The sequence below is a fragment of the Olea europaea genome, chromosome 1 (genome assembly GCF_002742605.1).
Source record: "Olea europaea var. sylvestris chromosome 1, O_europaea_v1, whole genome shotgun sequence".
Classification (NCBI taxonomy): domain Eukaryota; kingdom Viridiplantae; phylum Streptophyta; class Magnoliopsida; order Lamiales; family Oleaceae; genus Olea; species Olea europaea.
Genome location: NC_036237.1, coordinates 9,337,130 through 9,356,587, shown reverse-complemented (window position 1 = coordinate 9,356,587; position 19,458 = coordinate 9,337,130). Strand labels below are relative to the sequence as shown.

Genomic DNA, 19,458 nt, shown 5'->3' with positions numbered 1-19,458 from the left:
TGGGATCAACACAGAATTCAAAGAAAACGGTCTCCATAACGTCCTTCACGACGACAGTAACCTCTACAACGTCCATCTCTATAACCTCCCTCATGATGTCTCTCGCAAAATCCACCGCCTCCGTCTCGCGCGCTTCACGTGGCCCTGGTGTTTTGATTTGTTGAGTTGCTGCACCAGTGTTGGATCTGTAGGGTTGTCGACAATAGTAGAAGGGATAGGACAGTGGGCGACGATGAGTTTGTAGGTGGAAAAAGGGCAACGGTGGTGGATCTACGTGCAACCATACTGTATATAACTATGTCGCGTTCGTCAATTGTGCGTCGCTGCAAGAGGAGCGGACCAACGTCTAAAATTGAGAGAATGGGCGTGTAGATAGAGGTACAAAGAGAGAAGATGGAAAGAAAAGAGGCAGAGTAATGATTAGGGTTTCGATGTAAAATTGGGGATGGGATAGATGGGGTGGGTGGATAAATATAATTTTATAATATTAATAACATCTAAAAGATAGTTATCATCTGATTTTTGAACCAAAATTCTTTCAATCTTACTTTTATGCCCCGTTTGATATTCATTTTTTTTAAAAATGTATTTTTCTCTTTCTTCTTTATAACCACACATTCTTTATTAAAATAATATTATACGTAAATAAAAAAAATTTCTTTATTTCTCAACTACACATTTCTCATCAATTTACTATTCTAAAATGCATTTTTACATAAAAATGGGTATCAAACGCAATTGGAAACTTAGAAACTCCACGCGAATGTAATTTCTGCAAAAGAAAATTATTTCAAAAAATACAACATACTTAGTTTTTATCACAAAAATAATAATTTTTTATTACATCTCGGCTGCTACTTAGAAAAATGAAGTAGCATATTATGACATCTTTTATTTGTTATTTCAATATTTTTGTGCATTCTTAGCTAATCTTTACAAAGAGCGACATCTTATATTTATATTTGTTATTTGAAAAGTATTTACAAATGATTTAATTTATAAATAAATAAAATCGAATGATAAATAATTGAATAATTTGATAATTTTTGTGAAATTTATAATATGTATAGATAAAAAATGATTTGATTGTTTTATAAATATAAATGAGGAAATAATTTATTTTACTCAAATTTCCCGTGTTCTAAAATTTCGCTTAAGCGGTGCCTAGGCTTTAAGTTCTAGTAAAACGCCTCACTTAACGTTTATACACTTTTTTTTTTCCAATTCTTAAATGGTTAAATTTTTTAATTCCTCTCTTTCGTGTTCCCTAAGGGCACTTTATTAAATATTTTTAATTTTTTCCCTTTTTTAAAAAGTTTTTGATTCGACTTTAGCCTATTAATTTTTTTTAATTTTTAAAAACAACTTTTCATTTAACTTTAATTTCAAAATTTTAAAAGATTTTATTTTTACAAAAGTTAAAAATGACTTTACGTAAACAGTTAAATAAGATTTAAGTTATGATACTATCTACGTTATATAATTATAATATTGAGAATCGTTATTTTGTTGTAAACTCAAAAAGCATGTAAGAAGTTTCTATAAATCTATTAAGTAGTTGAAAATTGAAAATATGAAAAACATTTTAATTTTAGCATTTCGAAAACTTGAAAATTATATAATTGTCTATAGTATTTTATTATTCTAGATGTTTGATATATATTATTTTAATTATTAAATGATTTTTGAAATGTTTAAAAATTTAAAATAATATTAAAAATGAGAAAACATTTTTTTTTACACTAAACCTTGTTTAAATTCACTTAAGCTCGTAAAACTTAAAACTTAAAGCTTAATAATGTTTTATGATTTTTAGAAATCTGCACCTTTCCCATCTTTTTAATTTTTTTATTTAAGTTTTTAATTTAAATAATTATTTATTAAGTACTATACAACTACGATAAGCTTTTATGTAAATAGTTTTAACTCTAGCCATGAACAAAACAGTAGAAAGAAAGGCGCCAAACCCGTACTAACCCTTGTATATTAAACCGCCAAAGGAAATCACCACCGCTACCGCTACCTCTGCTAGGCCGCTGCTATGGGGAAGCAGAAACAACAAGTGATTTCCCGCTTCTTTGCACCCAAATCCAAAACTTCCGCCTCCGGCACCACCCCTTCAAACACCGTCTCTTCCCCTTCTCCACCAACCCCTACGCCCAAAATCACCACAACAGTCACTTTCTCACCGGCAAAACGCCTCAGAAACACCCATCTCAGTTCCCCTCACAATAAACTCGCTAAACTAACTCTTCCCCAGAAGAACAACTCTCCCTCTCCACCCTCACCCTCATCCTCACTCCCCATTAGAACCCTCGAATCTTCACCCCGCATTGATGACTCCGTTTTGCCCTTACCCGATCCCACCCTTCACCAAAAGTTTCTCAATAAACTTCTAGAACCTACCCAAGATGCTTTAGAACCTTGGAAAGATAATATTAATACCAAATTTTCGAATCCTAAGTACACTCCACTTGAACAACAAGTAGTTGAACTCAAGGCCCAATATCCTGATGTACTTTTGATGATCGAGGTTGGATATAGATATAGGTTTTTCGAAAAGGATGCTGAAAATGCTGCTAGAGTATTGGGTATCTATGCCCATATGGATCATAACTTTTTGACTGCAAGCATTCCCACTTTTAGGTTACATGTTCATGTCAGAAGGCTTGTGAGTGCAGGGTACAAAGTTGGTGTTGTTAAACAAACCGAGACTGCGGCAATTAAGGCCCATGGGAGTAATAAGTTGGGGCCATTTTGTCGTGGATTGTCAGCCTTGTACACAAAGGCTACATTGGAGGCTGCAGAGGATTTGGGAGGTGGGGAGGAGGGTTGCAGTTCATGTAATAATTATTTGGTTTGTGTTGTGGAGAAGGTGGTCGGGAATTTGGAGAGTGGGATTGACGTGAGGATTGGGATTGTTGGGGTTGAGATTTCGACTGGGGATGTTGTTTATGGGGAATTTGATGATAATTTTATGAGGGCTGGATTAGAGGCTATGATTCTAAATTTATCACCTGCTGAATTGCTTATGGGGAAGCAACTGTCTAAGCGAACTGAGAAGGTAATTTTACTTGGTACTTAGTTTGTGATTTGGAAATGAAGTAGAAAATGTGAGTATGACGATAGATCAGTTTCTTTTGTTGTGTTAGGAAAGAACATTAAAAGTAATATATTCTTGAGTGTTGTTTCTATTTGGAGAAAAAGAACATCTAATATTTGTTAACCTAGGTCGATTGTTCTTTGTCTTAGTACTGTTGATTGACGATAAAAGGCTATATGCAAAATAGAAGAAATAGAGTTGATGTTGTTGCTTTGGTAAAAATTGCAAGTGCATTCATAAGGAAGCAGGCCAAGATTTAACCTTTTTTCCAACCTCAGTTAACTGGAGCTACTCCAGTTTAATCCCCAGATTTACAAGTAAATATGTCTATGACGTTAGGTTATTCTAGTTGTGACATAATTCGCACGACAGTTGTAGAATGTGGATCTTCACGGTTGTCAGTTAGAATAAAGTAATTTCTCTTCTTATTCCTGGGCAACCTCGTTCCCTTTTTCCTTTTTTCACCCAGCTAAACGGGAAAATACTATCATTGATTGATTGGTTAGATTGAGTTTTGACTCTTGCTGGTAAATTTGCTTGAGGTGGTGAAGACTTCATGTCAATGAATCAATATGTAATTTAGTAGTAAAATTCAAGACTTCACCTATGGCACGTGGAAGTAAGATACTTGCTGCAATTTCCATGATTCTTATTTTCACTATGAAATGAGGAATATTGTTTGTAGGTCATATATATTCAAATTTTTTCACTTCAGAACCTTTTTTTTTCTCATCAAACTGCATCTGTCTTAGGATTGCTCAATTATTTGGGGTTTCCAGAATTTTAAAGTTTCCTCTTAGGAGGTTTCTATTTCTACATCGAGGATTAATTAATTAAGTCAGTTGCATCTTCCAGCTTCACCATACACCCTTGATGGTGCCACATGCATTTTCCCAACCTCAGTAATTAACAAGGTTAAGAAGTGATGCAGATTCTACTTCATTTAGGCTTTTAGAGGCATAATTGCCTTAGCCTAATATTCCGAAAATATGCTTGAAGTGCCTAGTTCTAACGTCATGAGTTTATATGGAAATAAATTGTGCTGTCCCTTCTGTATTTTTGACAAAATTTTTGGGAGAAACGAGGCTTGTTTTAGCTTTGTATTTTTGAATCTTTATTCCACTTCTTTGTGATTTATATATAAGTGTGAGTACTCATTACATAATTAGAAAATTTGATTATATATATACTTGCTAGATTTCTCTTCGAACCTAACATAAGAGTGATATCATGCAGCCACTTAAATGAAATTTCATTTGATACATTGTCCTCGACCATTTTCTTTCTTGCTATAATTTTATTCACATAGCTGCTATAGTGAAACTTTTTCTTCTTTTCTAGTTACTATTAGCATATGCTGGGCCTGCCAAAAATGTTAGAGTTGAGCATGCTTCACAAGATTGCTTCAGTGATGGTGGTGCTTTAGCAGAAGTAATGTCTCTACACGAGGACATGAATGCAAAAAAGTTAGCAAATGGTTATCAAATGGAAGCTACGGAGGAGAACACACAAGCCAGTAATTGCTCGGCAATTGAGGTGTGAGTTTGCTCTTTATATTTTTGTAGCAAAATAAATAACACAAAAATTGGAATCTTCTCTGTTCGCATCAAGTATCCAGTCCTGTGCCTAGATTGTTTATTAAATCATGTTTTCTGGTCTATAAAATGCCTAATATAACTTCTTCTTCCCTTTTCTTCTACATTTATTCTTTTTAAGGGAATTTTGGCCATGCCAGATTTGGCAATTCAAGCATTAGCCTTAACCATTCGTCACCTAAAACAATTTGGTTTTGAAAGAGTCCTGTCTCTGGGAGCTTCATTCCGGCCTCTTTCAAGCAACGTGGAGATGACTCTTTCAGCCAATGCATTACAGCAATTAGAGGCGAGTGACATGTTTACTTATTTACTAGCTGTTGAGCACATAATGTAAACTCACCTATGGATACTGAATGATAAGTTTATTTTACTTGTCTTTTGGCTCCTGCATGTAGGTTCTGAAGAGCAATTCTGATGGTTCAGAATCAGGGGCCTTATTTCAGTGTATGAATAATACTCTGACCACATTTGGTTCAAGGCTTTTGAGACATTGGGTATGAAGCCTTTTTGGTTGTGCTTTATGTAAATGATTTCATTCCCCTCTGCTATATTTGTCTAGCTATTGATGTATTAACAGATGAATTTTGTTCTACAGGTAACTCATCCTCTATGTGATAGAAATATGATATATGCCCGTTTAGATGCTGTTTCAGAAATTGTCGAGTCCATGGGATCTGGAGAAGCTTCTCAGGATTTCGACCTTTATGAGGAAGACTCTGACGTCGTTGTTGTGCAGCCTGATATTCATCATATTTTATCTTCTGTTTTGATCACATTAGGACGATCACCTGACATTCAGCGCGGGATTGTGAGAATCTTCCATCAAACTGCTACAGCTTCTGAGGTAATGAATGGTTGCATTGAGTTCAATGATGCCTCTCCATAGATGCAACAGGAGTTTCAAATATAATAGCTTGAACACACTTGTAAATAATCCAAGGAGCATGACAGGCACAGGAACCACTGAAGTAAATAGAGAAACACGAAATATAATTATTAATTCATCTACTAAGATATTCCCGAAAAGGCAAAAACTACTGATCAGCATCCTAACTTCTGACTGTACTTAAATCTACATTTATGCATTTCTACGGTTGCTTGCCTTTGATTGTACAAGTTCCAATGCACACAGCAAGACACCTTGTATGCTAATATGCTCTATGCCTGGAGTAAGAGATGAAAAAAATACAAATATATTATTTCTTTATGAGGAAAAACAAAGAAGATATTGTAGTTCTAACCTGAAATAAGTTGGAAGGATGGGAGGATATTACCTTTTATAAAGTAAACATGTTACATTGAGCAACTTGAGTTTTACCTTCATAATTTTTTATGCTGTCTCATCTTGTTTAAAAATACAAATATATTATTTCTTTTATGAGGAAAAACAAAGATGGTATTGTAGTTCTAAACTGAAATAAGTTGGAAGGATGGGAGTATATTACCTTTTATAAAGTAAACATGTTACATTGAACAACTTGAGTTTTACCTTTTTAATTTTTTTATGCCGTCTTATCTTGTTTAAAAATACAAATATATTATTTCTTTTATGAGGAAAAACATAGAAGGTATTGTAGTTCTAAACTGAAATAAGTTGGAAGGATGGGAGGATATTACCTTTTATAAAGTAAACACGTTACGTATAGCAACTTGAGATTGACCTTTTTAATTATTTTTTTATGCTGTCTCATCTTGTTTAAAAATACAAATATATTATTTCTCTTTTGAGAAAGAACAAAGAAGGTATTGTAGTTCTAAACTGAAATAAGTTGGAAGGATGAGAGGATATTACCTTTTATGAAGTAAACATGTTACATTGTTCAACTTGAGTTTTACCTTTTGAATTTTTTTATGTTTTCTCATCTTGCTTTTCTCATTTTTTTCTGATTAAATACAATATTAATATTGAATTCTTTCTTCAATACATTTTGACTCTAGCTCTCACATTACATATGTTTACCTTCGTCTTTCAGTACATTTTTTTCTAATGTATTATTCCTTAATCATTTACATTTATTAAATTACTTAAATATTTCTCCCTATTTTCAAACTAAGTTATGCTAAGCTTTTTATGCGCTACGGCAATTATTTTCTCTTTTTAGTTTATATATTGAAAATTAAATAAAAAGAGAGTTTAAAATTGCATTCTAGATTTTTTTAAGACTGTATAAAGATATTCTGATAAATAATTAATAAATTGATAGTTTCTTTTGATGTTATTCAATTAAAAGAACTTGGATTTGTAGTGGTGTCTCATATATTAAGCAGGTAGGTACGCTCTAAATTCGACAATGCATATCTTTACATTATGTTTTCCACACAATTTATCTGGCATCTACTAAAAAATCTGTCTGTTGTTTCATTAATAATTTTTCCCTCAATTTTGCTTACAATAATCTACAATTGCCGAAATTTTTGCACTTAAAAAATGTGTCTGGAGATAATTTTGTTAGGGGCTTTGCCAATTCTTTCATCAGTCGTGTACTTTGTGAAGCCTTACATAGAAAGAATCTATAGCTTATGAACAATTGCCCACAGAAAAGGATTTTAGATGCATGGATTAAATAGCTCTGGTATATAAGATTCCTGGATCACTCAATTATTAATAACCACAACTAGATGTAACTAGTTGTTATGGTATGGTGAAATTCAAATAGTCAACTATGGTGGTTATGAATATAATAGGTGCAGCAAAATCAGTTATAGAAAAAGAATAAAAAATGACAAATGAAGCTTAGCTCAGTGTTAGTGACTGGCACTGAGGACAATGAAGTCTTGGGTTGTAATCTCACTATTTTGTTGGTTATTTAAGTCTTTCTTGTTAGTTATTTGTCCACTATTCTTATGGTTCTTAATTTCTCATCATGGTTATGTTCGTGTCCTTTCTCATGATCAGATCTTATTACATAATTATGTAGAAAATAATTTTTGTATTGCACTAATATCGTACCATGCTTGTAATTATGACTGCATCCATTAATTAGTTATTGCGTACTTCTAAATTTGTATTTATATGGTGCATTTCTAACTTCAGCTGTGTATCTAGTGACTGTGGATTTGAGTTCTACACTTCAAAAATCAATCATAAATGAGATTTACATATTATGTGATGGAAAGATTTGTAATATTGTAAATTTATTTGACTCTAAAATTCAGTCAGAACTTGGGGGAAATAATTAGAATTTTCTTCAAAAAAACGTAGTTTGTCCAGTCCAGAACTAGACTGAGGTTATATAAATTAAATTGCGAAGGTTTTGGAACCAAAAGCTCAAATTTACCTGGATCCTTGGCCACTTTGAAATATAGTATAGGTACGTCTGCTGGATTTCTTCCTAAGCATGCTCCAATGATGTGACCTTTTATAGTTTCTTCTCCTCCCACCCTCCACCTTGCATGATGTTGCTTGAGTAGTATCCAACATATGCATTTTCATTTTGCATCGGGAACTTGTCTTGTTGAAAGTTATTGGTGCCTGAATCACTGAAGTGCATGATATGTTTGATGAGTTTTATATTCATTAAGCTTTGTTGTTCATTGACTTGATTATAGTTCCCGTTTATTTTTTGGCTCCTTTGCTAATATTTACAATTTCATTGTAATGATAATAGGGTCCTGCAATGAATATTTTCAGTAATATCCTGAATCCTTCAGGTTTCCATGATATATGAATGTGAAATTATCTTTCTCTATATCAGTTAGAATACCTTGGTACAAGTAACTGGAACTTTAAATCGCTAAATTGTCAACATCTTGAATATCTTCGGCAATTTTGTTTGTTGTCAACTCAGTTTTTGAAGGTATGTGATTAAACTTTCCTGTATTATCAATGGACAGTTTATTGCCTTTATTCAAGCCATCTTAGCTGCTGGAAAACGACTCCAGCAACTTCAGATTGAAGAAGACAAAAACATACCTAGACAAATGAAAACTGTGCGCTCTGCGTTGTTGAGAAAACTGATATCGACAGCTTCATCTTCCAATGTAATCAGTGCTGCTGCAAAATTTTTGTCTTCTCTAAACAAAGAAGCTGCCGGTCGACGGGATCTTGAAAATCTATTTATCATTTCTGATGGAAAATTCCCAGAGGTTCAAATGAAGAGTTCGTCTGTTGCACCTAATTTTACCTCATTTGGAACTCATCATCAGTTATTATATCTAATTCTTCTTGATAATTTGTGTACCTATAGGTTGCTGCTGCAAGGACCAAAGTCCAGTTGGCAAATGAGAAATTAGAGCAACTGATTGGTCTGTATCGTAAACAGCTGAGAATGCACAATCTAGAGTTTGTGAATGTCTCTGGAGTTACAAATTTGATAGAGGTAATTTAGTTAAAATCGAAATTTTAGTTGAAATTCTTTTCGTTAATCTTCAATTGATGCTTCACATAATTTAACTTTTATTTAATATCACGATCTTTTTCTGATCAGTAGTCTCTCAATACATTTGCAGTCACTTGGTGTGCCTTTGAAATATTGATAGTTTTCTTGGTATGTTCATCTGATGTTGCTAGCTTTATACCCCTAATAGATATTACTGCTACTGCAGTTGCCTTTAGATGTGAAGGTGCCTTCAGACTGGATGAAGGTAAATAGTACCAAAAAATCAATACGCTACCATCCACCTGAAGTATCAAGTGCTTTAGATCAGTTGTTACTGGCAAATGAGGAGCTATCTGCTGTCTGCCGAACTGCTTGGGATAGTTTTCTAAAGACATTTATTGGACACTACTCTGAATTCCAAGCTGCTGTTCAAGCATTAGCTGCCTTGGATTGCCTATACGCACTTGCCATGCTTTCGAGGGATAAGGTTTATAGTTGCGTCATTGTGGAATCCTTGTTCTTCATCTCACAACATCTTGTATGAATAATCCTTCCAACTTGATTTTTGCAGAATTACGTGCGCCCAGTTTTTGTGAGTGATGAAGAGCCTGTTCAGATACACATCACTTCTGGTCGTCATCCTGTACGTAATATAGATGATTGTTGGTTGAATATTGAATTGATTTTACAATTAGCAGTTGATAATATCATTTTGAGGTGTGATTTGTTTTAAACATAAAGGATTGTGGTTGACTTGATTTAATTTACATTAGCATGGAAAATTTCTCTCTCTCTCTCTCTCTCTCTCTCTCTCTCTCTCTCTCTCTCTCTCTCTCTCTCTCTCTCTCTCTCTCTCTCTCTCTCTCTCTCTCTCTCTCTCTCTCTCTCTCTCTCTCTCTCTCTCTCTCTCTCTCTCTCTCTCTCTCTCTCTCTCTAATTTACATTAGCATGGAAAATTTCTCTCTCTCTCTCTCTCTCTCTCTCTCTCTCTCTCTCTCTCTCTCTCTCTCTCTCTCGTGCGTTGTGCATGTGTTGGGGATGGGGGTTGATGGGAGGAAGTTTAAGCATTTTATGGTTTTGTATCATCTCACTGTTATTGGGTCTTGTTTGAATAAATCTCTCTTTGCTTTACCGAACACAATCCAGATATTAATTCATGTGAGAAAATTTTGTCCAGGTCATGGAGAACATATTACAAGAAAATTTTGTACCAAACGATACAAATTTGCATGCCGAAGGACAGTATTGTCAGATTGTTACTGGACCAAACATGGGTGGAAAGAGTTGCTACATTCGTCAAGTTGCACTTATAGCAATCATGGCTCAGGTAATGTATTTATGGCTTGCATTTATTTTGGAGCAGTAATAGCACCAGTCCATCTTCAACCTTTTTTCTAGCTTACACAATCTCTAGAAACACTAAACATAGACTTTACGAGGAAAGTGGTTGAATCTACTAAACTCGTAACTTGAGGCAAGTTTTGTCTGAGACTTTACAATAAAAACTTGGTCTACAAACATATAGACATTTATACGTTTATATATTTCATGTTTGTAATTTGTCATTTATGTCTGTGGACGTAGTTCAAATGAAATATTTGGAAGCTTATCACTTGAAATCAGCCTCCTAACATCTTACGGAGCAAAACATGTTATCACCCTGGTGTCTATTTTGTTTTCCAGGTTCCGTTTAGTTATACTGATCTGAGTTGATTTGACCTATTCGCCTTCAAGTTTTTAAACATTGTTCTGATGATCCATGTGCATGCTAGCCTGTGGGTTTTATGTATTCTTCCTTCCTTTCCCGTTTCCCCAACACTTTTCTGCTTCCTCTGTACCTGTAATCACCATTATCATTGTTTCTCCCATCACTTGCGAATGACGAGTTAATTTTTCTAGAACTTTAGCCCCTTTTTGGCTCCCATTAAAATTATAATTCATTTTTCTCTCTCTTCTTATCAGCACACATTCTCCAATGAAATAACATTACACGTAATCCCAAATTTTTTTCTTTTTAACCACACATTCTTCAAAAAAAACTATACTTACCTTTGAAATTTCAAATAGTGGGGGCCCAACGGGGCTTAGATGCTTCTTCAGTGTTAGTTTTTTTCTATTTGCTGCAAACTTTAACATTGTCCCATGCAATACAGATATCCTTTATGAATTATCGAGCATTAACAGGCGCATTTGACTGAAAATTGTAGCATTATATGTCAAGCTGTCTCCAAGGTCCTGAGCAATTGATTGTCCTCAATTTTGTCAAGACCAATGATCACAGCAGATGCTTATCTGCAGAATCCTTCACAATGTTTTATGGTGTTTAATATGCACTGTGGCAAGCTTTCATGGTGATTCATTTGTTTGTCTTAAGGTGATATGGTGGTTATGGGTAATTGTTCCAGAGGGGAGTAAGCGGATGGTTAACCGGGCTCCCTGAAATGCATGGAATCTTGTCCTGAAGAATGTTGGTAGTCTTTTATGTTTCAATTAGTTATAGTAGAAGCGGCTTATCAGATGTTTATTAACAATAGAGACTAATAGTGAGCTCATTATTTGCTTATAATTTAGGACGCTTATAAACTTACACTTTCGAAAATGCTTTGGTAGTTGATAGGATAAAACAAGAGTGATTACTCCATCCCATATCAAATTTCTCTATTCAGTTCTCTCTCTATCTCATGTTCATGATTTTTATTAGCTTTTCCAGATAGGCTCAATTCATAAAGTTCAGAAATTGTGAGCTATGACTTCTATAAATTCTTGAAAGTTTTCACAGGTTGTACACGTGCTTGCATTTAGCACCGAAAGGAAATGGTAAATTAATTTACATAATACTAGTACAAACTTGCATGTACGAAGGAAACAAGCATATCCAAAATTCTTGCCTTGCCTTTCCAATCCCCTAAGAACCGATACCTGGTTTTGCAACTTCACTGGTCACGAGTGTTGAGTACAAACACTAGAGTTGGATTGTTGATTAAATCAAATGGAAGACGGTTTCTTTAGATTGTCTCTCGAAATACTATTGCCACTGTTTCCTTACTGTTAATTGTTGAGGAGATTATGTGGTCCCTGCAGCATTGGAAAATCCTGTGTCTCTGTATGTGTGCAAGAAGGGGGATTGCTTACAATGTATTCTTGGATATGAGCCACCTCACTGTGCTTAAGTGTCTGTAGCATTTCTTCTAACGTTATTTGCATTTGCATGTAGTTGTGAATTTGTAATCCATTGAATATCATTGTTTTGTCATTTTTGTGAAATATTATGTCTGATTTAATTGTTTCTATATTCAGAACATAAGTACCACGCTGGCTGATCTTCATCATATTATGCTTCTGATGTATAGGTTGGTTCATTTGTACCAGCATCATCAGCAAAACTGCATGTGATGGATGGGATTTACACTCGAATGGGAGCTTCTGATTGTATTCAACTGGGAAAGAGCACTTTCTTAGAAGAAATGAGCGAGGTGTCTCACATTCTTCAGCATTGCACGTCCCGTTCATTGGTTATAATTGATGAGCTCGGTAGAGGCACGAGTACACACGATGGGGTAGCAATTGCTTATGCGACATTTCATTATCTTCTAGAGCATAAAAGATGCCCAGTCCTCTTTGTTACACATTACCCTAAAATAGTTGAAATCAAGAAGGAATTTCCAGGATCGGTCGGAGCTTACCATGTTTCATATCTGACATCGCAGAGCAAGCCAGATGTTGAATTGATTTCTAATCAGAAAGTGGACAGTATGGATTATGATGATGTTACTTATCTTTACAAACTCGTACCTGGGGTTGCAGAGAGAAGTTTTGGATTTAAGGTTGCTCAGCTTGCACAGGTTAGCTTGCCCTCTCTTCCCAAGGAACTTATTTGAAATAATCACTTCATAGATGACGGGTTGAGTATACTTTGATAGTTAAATTTGGTGTTGTTCATATGGAAACAATTGCTTAACGGGCCAAAAATATTTTGATCTTGATAATTGATAAATAATGCATACTTTTCATCCTGTCTCTATCTATTAGATTCTGTGAAGTAATCTAGGAGATCTTGGGTTCTTGCATCTCTGTTCTGACTGTAAAGATTGTGTAAAAACCACTACTGGTACCTCCACTTTCAGCAAAGGTTCAATTTAGTCACCAATTTTTATTTTTTATTTTTGGCTCCAACTTTCCTTTCTATTTCAGTTACACCAAGAAGTCAGCTTCCATTCGTAAACTTAACCAATTGTCCAATGTGGCCGGTTGAATATCCAGCATGGCAATCTGCCACGAAGGACAACTCAATAATTTTACTGCTGGAAGTTGATTGTGTGATGTAAGTTAAACAGAAAGGAAAGTTGAGTTGAGTGGCCAAGTTGAGTAAAAAGAGTTTTTGTCACCGTAAGGAAACTTCGTTGAAAGTTGAGTGGTCAGCCAACAGCATTTTTTATCCATAAAGATACGCCTGGCTTTGTTCTTCATAATATACTCGTGCTAATGTTTATTGCAGCTTCCAGCTTCGTGTATAAAACGAGCAATTTCTATGGCTGCAAGGTTCGAAGTAGAAGCATGCAACAGAGAGAAGCACAGGTTTCTAATGAACTTTTCAAGGGAAACACTGCCCAGTAATAAAGCTTGCGAGGTAGAAAAGGGGATCTCAAAATTTTCTGATAGCATGGAGGCTGATAGAGTTGAAAACATAGAGAAACTTGAAAATGCTTTCAAGGATTTATTCTCAAGAATAAATTTGGGCTGCCTTGAAGATGTTGGAAAGATTTTTCACATATTGAAGCATGCGCAAAACCTTGCCATTGAATTGATGAAAGCAGGTAAAAGAAGTGGTTGTCTAGTCTTTCTTGTACTCTATTTTAATGAAAGTAAATTTCATCAAATACCTTAGGGTATGAAAACAACCACGATTGGTAAATCATCAATTATCTGACATTTCACTAGGACCAAACCTTCTGAGATGGATGATGGTATTTATTTATTTTTGAACCATTCACGATTTCATCTTATTATTTTTAACTTGGTCCATTTTGCATTTCTAGATGAATGCAGGTTCTGAAAGAGAAGTAAGCGGCAGATACTTACCGAAGATCAATCCCTTTGGATTTATGTCGTTTATCATACCTTTACTTGTAGATATAATTTGTGTGCAAAGGAAATTGGTGGCATGCCTTCCATCCTGTTATAGATTTCTGAAATATGAGGTGTTACAAATCTACATTCCAATTTACTTCAATTTCTATGTTAGCCTTGTTTTGGCCTTTTCTCTTCGATTTCTTCAGTTTTGGATGCGGAGGAATCAGAGGGAGATTTGGCTATATACAGAGATACAGATGGAAGATAATGAATGTAAGAATGGATATCGAGTTTGTGGCATGTTCATATGCTGATGTAAATTTTTACCCGTTGTTAATGTGAGATCAAATTTCAACTTCTTGAAAATTAAAGCTGCGGTTGATTTGGCGTTTTCGGGTCATTTTTCGTTTTCCATTTCGAAAATGCAGAAAACGCGTTTGGTTCGTTATTTTCAAAAATGAGATAAAATTTATAACTGAAAAGCAAACAGTTTTTTTATCGTTTTGAGTGTTTTCAATTATAAATGTCCAAAACGTGGCGTTTTCGAAAAATGCTAAAAACTTTTGAAATCGAAAATGGAAAACGGAAAACTAAAAAACAACCGTAGCCTGATCTTCTGTGTTACCTCGATAACTCAATTATATCGATCTGCCCTTAACCAATTGGTGTAGCGTGTGTGCGCGTGTAAAAATTGTTGGCTTGTTCCAAAAATTCTTGTACCAGAGCTGAATTTTGTTAACAAATCTCTAGAGAAAATAAGAATCGTTACATTATCCTTTTTCATCCCCAAGAGGAAACGAAAAGATAATCTGCTGCTGTTACAAGATCATGATCCTCCTCGAGTTAGGACTAAACTCGTCTAGATAGACAGTATGTTATTGGAGATTCTTTGATCACTAGATATGGTGCAACTGTACTAGAAATTGCCAATCTATCGCTTGATAAACCACGCAAGGGGTACACAAAAAAATTACTATTGTCCGGTGATTTTCTTTTCTTTTAATCCGTTCTACCAAAGCTTTGTCTCGCGCGTTGGGAAATGGTTGGTGGAATCAAGCTTCCTCCTTTCTTGTCTACTCGAGAGAATAAATTCTTGACTAGGGCTCATTAAACTTGGTTCTAGTTTCTTTAATTAGTCGGCTTAAACATGGAAATTGGGATGCATGCAGTGAGATCAAAGAAGACAACCTTTGCCCACAAATTTCAACAGGCTTAGTTTCATCTCAATTATGCCAACTCCTATTTGGTTCAATGCATAGCAGACATGCTATAAACATTTCCCATCCAGCAACAAACTCATGGACAACATCATTTTCATGGTTATTCGGAATCAAAGTGAACTTCAGCTGGTAAATTATACAACCGTTACAGAAAGGAAACCGCAAAACTTATCATAAAATACCTATTAAGTCGACATATGTCAACAACATATCATTTAGGAACCAAATAAATACTGATTTACAAACAAAAGTAACAAGAAACGAATACTCTTCTAAACAGCACTAGATCCTGCACGGACTCTCAAAATTTCACTTCTCTTGCTTCTCTCCATAGCATCCGCTAGCCAGTTTACACTTTCTTTAATCCCCAACCTGAAGACAAATTATAAATTCTAATATTTTCAAGCTTCACTCATTATGTGAAAAATAAACAAAAGGGTCCAAGGAATAACGGAATTCCAGATTGTTTTGAAAAGTATTTCTATATCATGAGTAATAGGTCCATTTTATTCAGTACTATTCAATAATCAGATTCAAAAGGTTTTTTTTTACTTACCCATCAATTGCTGAAACAGCTTGAAATGTGTAAAGTCTCTCATCCAATTTTTTGAGGTCCAGATACCGAGAAAGTTCTTCTACGGATACAGCTTCTGCAAGATCCTGAAAAGAAATATGTAGTTTAAGCAGCGCAGTAAGGCCTTCTACTTGTACATTTACAAGCTGCTAGCTTAGAAATGCAAATATGTTGATAATTTTCAAGTTTCTTCCATTTTCCGCTTTCCATTTTCAAAGCGCAGGAGGTGGATCCTTTAAGCTAATGAGGAGCAACTATTGAATGACGTGTGCTACAGATACAGACACGTGAGACATGGATATGCCGATGCATAATTTCTCAAGAAAGTAGAAGTAGATGCGTGGGGGCTTGTCTATAAAAATACTACATTTTTATGCTATATTTTCATTTTAATACTATTTCATTTCAAAAAGGATATACTCTCTTCGTTTTGATCTTAATTTTTTAGGTAAAACCTATTGACACTGAGTGACTATTTGTTATACTTGGCACTAGTAAAATGTATCAAAAATTGTATACGGTAGATATAAACAGATTAAACATGAAATTCCTACAATTTTTATCTTGCATGATGTTGATAATTTTATACAAAATCAGGCTTGTCTTAGTGAGGACATGTACCTCATAATCAGAAATTATAAGAACATAAAAGTTATAGGACACACCATGTGGTGTTGCAGAAGTCTGTGAAAGTGATCATGTGGAAATTTTTAAAATAAAGGGGGAAAGAAAGAAAGAAAATTTGGACAGGCTACATGGTGCATCAAACCCGTGACTTGGAGTTTCCAAGGAGTGTTGATGTTCAATGCATGTCGGCTATTGACATGCCACCCCAACCCAAGGAGTTTTCATGCTTTGTGAATGAGACAATTTGATTGATGGTATGCAAGAAGTCGATCTTAATCAATATTGGGTCATGGAACCCATCAATCTCTCACAATGATTCAGGGTTGAATTCTATTACCTTTGACCAATGCAACTTAGTGGGCGACAGAAAGAACAGCTTACCTGCTTGTTTGCTAATATCAAAAGTGGGGCTCCTTGCAAATCCTCATGCTGAAGGACCTTCTCTGGAAACCATATTAAAAATTAGGTTAGTGAATAATTATGAAAACAGTAAAAAACCACGATGGTAACATGCATTATCATAAGTTGCAGTCGACATACATTTCACCTAGCAATGCTTACCGAGGGCAGATTTTGAATCTTCAAAACGGGATGGGCTAGCCGCATCAACTACATAAATCACAGCATGTGCCTCTTCATAATATTTCTCCCAAATTGAGCGAAGTCCAGGCTGATGAAACACAGGGATTTTCCATCAATGGTAGAACTCTCAGGATGAAGTAAACATAATTAAGGAGATCGTGCTAAGAAGCTCATTTATGAAATAAAAGCTACATTCAGTACTTATAATCTAGTCGATAGTAATACTTAAGAAAATTAACACTGTGTTTGAGACCCTTTTTTTTTTTTAAGCAATGAGTTTTGCAATAGTGGTTTTTTTTTTGGAGAATGTGTGGTTATAAAGTAGAGAGAAGTGGTAGGTTTACGTGTTAAAAAAAAAAAAAAGGGAATTTTTAGAGAATGAGGGTCAAACAAGGGCCAATCTAGTTGTTTCTTGTCAAACTGAAACATCAAGAAGAAGAAAAACAGTAATTAGTCCAATCATTTTGAAGGTAAATTAAAAGCACATTTTTCACTTAAAGTTAAAAAGACTGCACTTGATCGTGGAAAATCAATCATAACAAGATAAGAGTGCATTTCAAACCTGACCTCCCAGGTCCCAGAACACAAGTTTTGAGTTTGACAATTCAACTCGACCAATGTTGAGTCCCACAGTTGGAACAATTCGATCAGGAGGAAGCCCTTCCAAATTAGAATATTGTGACTTCAATTTCTCTAGTACTGCCTGCAAATTTATAATTAAAATGAGTTCAAAACAATTACAGATTGGAGTGGAGTGGAATACCAATACGCAGAGCTGATATTCTTTTATAAAAGACAAGACAGCATGTCTCTATTGATACAAAGAAGATTTAGCAAAGACTGTCATGAATGCACAGGTAAGTTGCACCTTCATGAATGACATGAGTCCCCGTACAATACAAATGTCAAAGCACTAAAGAATACCCATCAGAAATAAGGGGGGGGGGGGGGGGGGTGTTGGACATCATAATTCCGTGGATTATTCTATAATCAAGTATCAATTCCTCCATTGAATTTTGTAGCTGAGAACAATAATTCAGAAGAAATGAAGAAATCTTGTGTTTGCAGAAAACGAAAAATACTGGAGCACATTACCGTTTTTCCAGCCTTGTCGATTCCGAGTATGAGAACATGAAACTCCGTCTTGCTGAAGGCGTACTTCCACAGTCCATAAAAAAGAGAAAACATTTCTCTCTTGGATCATAAATGAAGAATTCAATATCTTGTAATCATAACAAGCTGCAGTAGTAAAACATAATTAGCCAGTTTTCAAGGTGAAATAATGAACCAATGACAACAATTTAAAACAACTGATCTTTCTACACATATACAATTTAATGTCTATTTTTGTCTAAACTAAAACAAGGCAAAAGTTCAATGACGTAGTCTCGCTATAAACCCTTCTTTTCGCTAATATGAATATCAAACCAATATCTACTGCCTACACACCAAAAAATAAGTAATCAAGAATGCCCACATTTGGCGTATACAATTTTCTCGATGTTAGCAAGAAAAAACCACATCGATGTCTTAAGCATACCTAATTATATAATTTTGCCAACTAAGTCAGCTAAAGAACAAAATAGGACGAAAAATCTACTGGTTGAAAAATACGTATAAAACAATTTTAAATATGATTGATTTCGAAACCAAAGGTACCGAGCAAGATCTTTGGTAAACCCCCCCCCCCCCCGGGGATTTCTAAAGGTTGAAGACCCAAAAACATAAACCAAAGTCAAGAAATTGTAACTGAATCTGGACACTGAAATCAATTAACAAGAAAATGCGTGCATAAAAATAGGATCAAGATCTCCAGATCACTACATCAAGATGAATTAACACAATTAAAAAATGCGAAAACGTCGAAATTCAAACAATCCCAGTTGATTTCATCGTATGGGCATAAAAAAGGAAAGGATAAGAACGACCAAGAGTTGGAAAATGAATACAATTCACGTTGTTTTTCATAATTAATAAAATATAACCCTAAAATTGAGAAAATTCATAAAAAGAAAATCCATACATTGTCAGAATTGCTGAGAAGAGAGTGAACAGTTTGGGGCGTCTGGGGTTATTTTCCCCCAAGCCTAATGTCAAGATTTCCGCCTGTACGCATTTTTGGTTATATTTCAATTTCATTCTATTGTGATCATTGCGTCCGTACACTAATTTTTTTATATACTAAAAAGTTTAGGAATAACGATGGGACGAGTTCGGATTGAACAATTTTCCGCTCGGCTTGTCGGTGGCTCGGGCTCGTCAATCCCACGAGCCGAGCCTACTCGGTTTGTCCGCTCGTGGACACACGGTCCCATGAGTCATTTTGACGAGCCCAAAAAATGTGATTTTTTTTTTTTTTAAAATATTC

General features: G+C 35.0%; 2 protein-coding genes across 3 annotated transcripts; one reads left to right on the top strand and one right to left on the bottom strand.

Moving 5' to 3' along the window:
* Window positions 1-1,931: 1,931 nt before the first annotated feature.
* LOC111393177 (DNA mismatch repair protein MSH3) lies at window positions 1,932-14,444 on the top strand. Of its 2 annotated transcripts, none has more exons than XR_002702370.1 (13): window positions 1,932-3,064; window positions 4,445-4,639; window positions 4,820-4,984; window positions 5,094-5,192; window positions 5,294-5,542; window positions 8,533-8,784; window positions 8,886-9,017; window positions 9,244-9,504; window positions 9,589-9,660; window positions 10,195-10,344; window positions 12,368-12,859; window positions 13,047-13,146; window positions 13,513-13,642. XR_002702370.1 is itself a non-coding variant. In XM_023018584.1 (13 exons), the coding sequence occupies exons 1-13, from the start codon at window positions 2,042-2,044 to the stop codon at window positions 14,068-14,070; spliced, it is 3,426 nt and encodes a 1,141-aa protein (XP_022874352.1). In that variant the 5' UTR covers window positions 1,933-2,041; the 3' UTR covers window positions 14,071-14,444. The 2 variants fall into 2 exon arrangements, 1 of the variants encoding a protein (XP_022874352.1); XM_023018584.1 differs by lacking the exon at window positions 13,047-13,146 and adding an exon at window positions 14,054-14,444 and having other exon boundaries at window positions 1,933-3,064; window positions 13,513-13,831.
* A 942-nt stretch (window positions 14,445-15,386) lies between these two features.
* On the bottom strand, window positions 15,387-19,214 carry LOC111393171 (ADP-ribosylation factor-related protein 1-like). Its single transcript, XM_023018571.1, has 7 exons — window positions 19,114-19,214; window positions 18,186-18,329; window positions 17,653-17,793; window positions 17,070-17,178; window positions 16,890-16,951; window positions 15,864-15,967; window positions 15,387-15,679 (listed from the first exon to the last, which is right to left on the bottom strand). Exons 2-7 carry the CDS (start codon window positions 18,276-18,278, stop codon window positions 15,580-15,582), a joined length of 609 nt encoding a protein of 202 aa, XP_022874339.1. The 5' UTR covers window positions 18,279-18,329; window positions 19,114-19,214; the 3' UTR covers window positions 15,387-15,579.
* Between the last annotated feature and the right edge of the window lie 244 nt (window positions 19,215-19,458).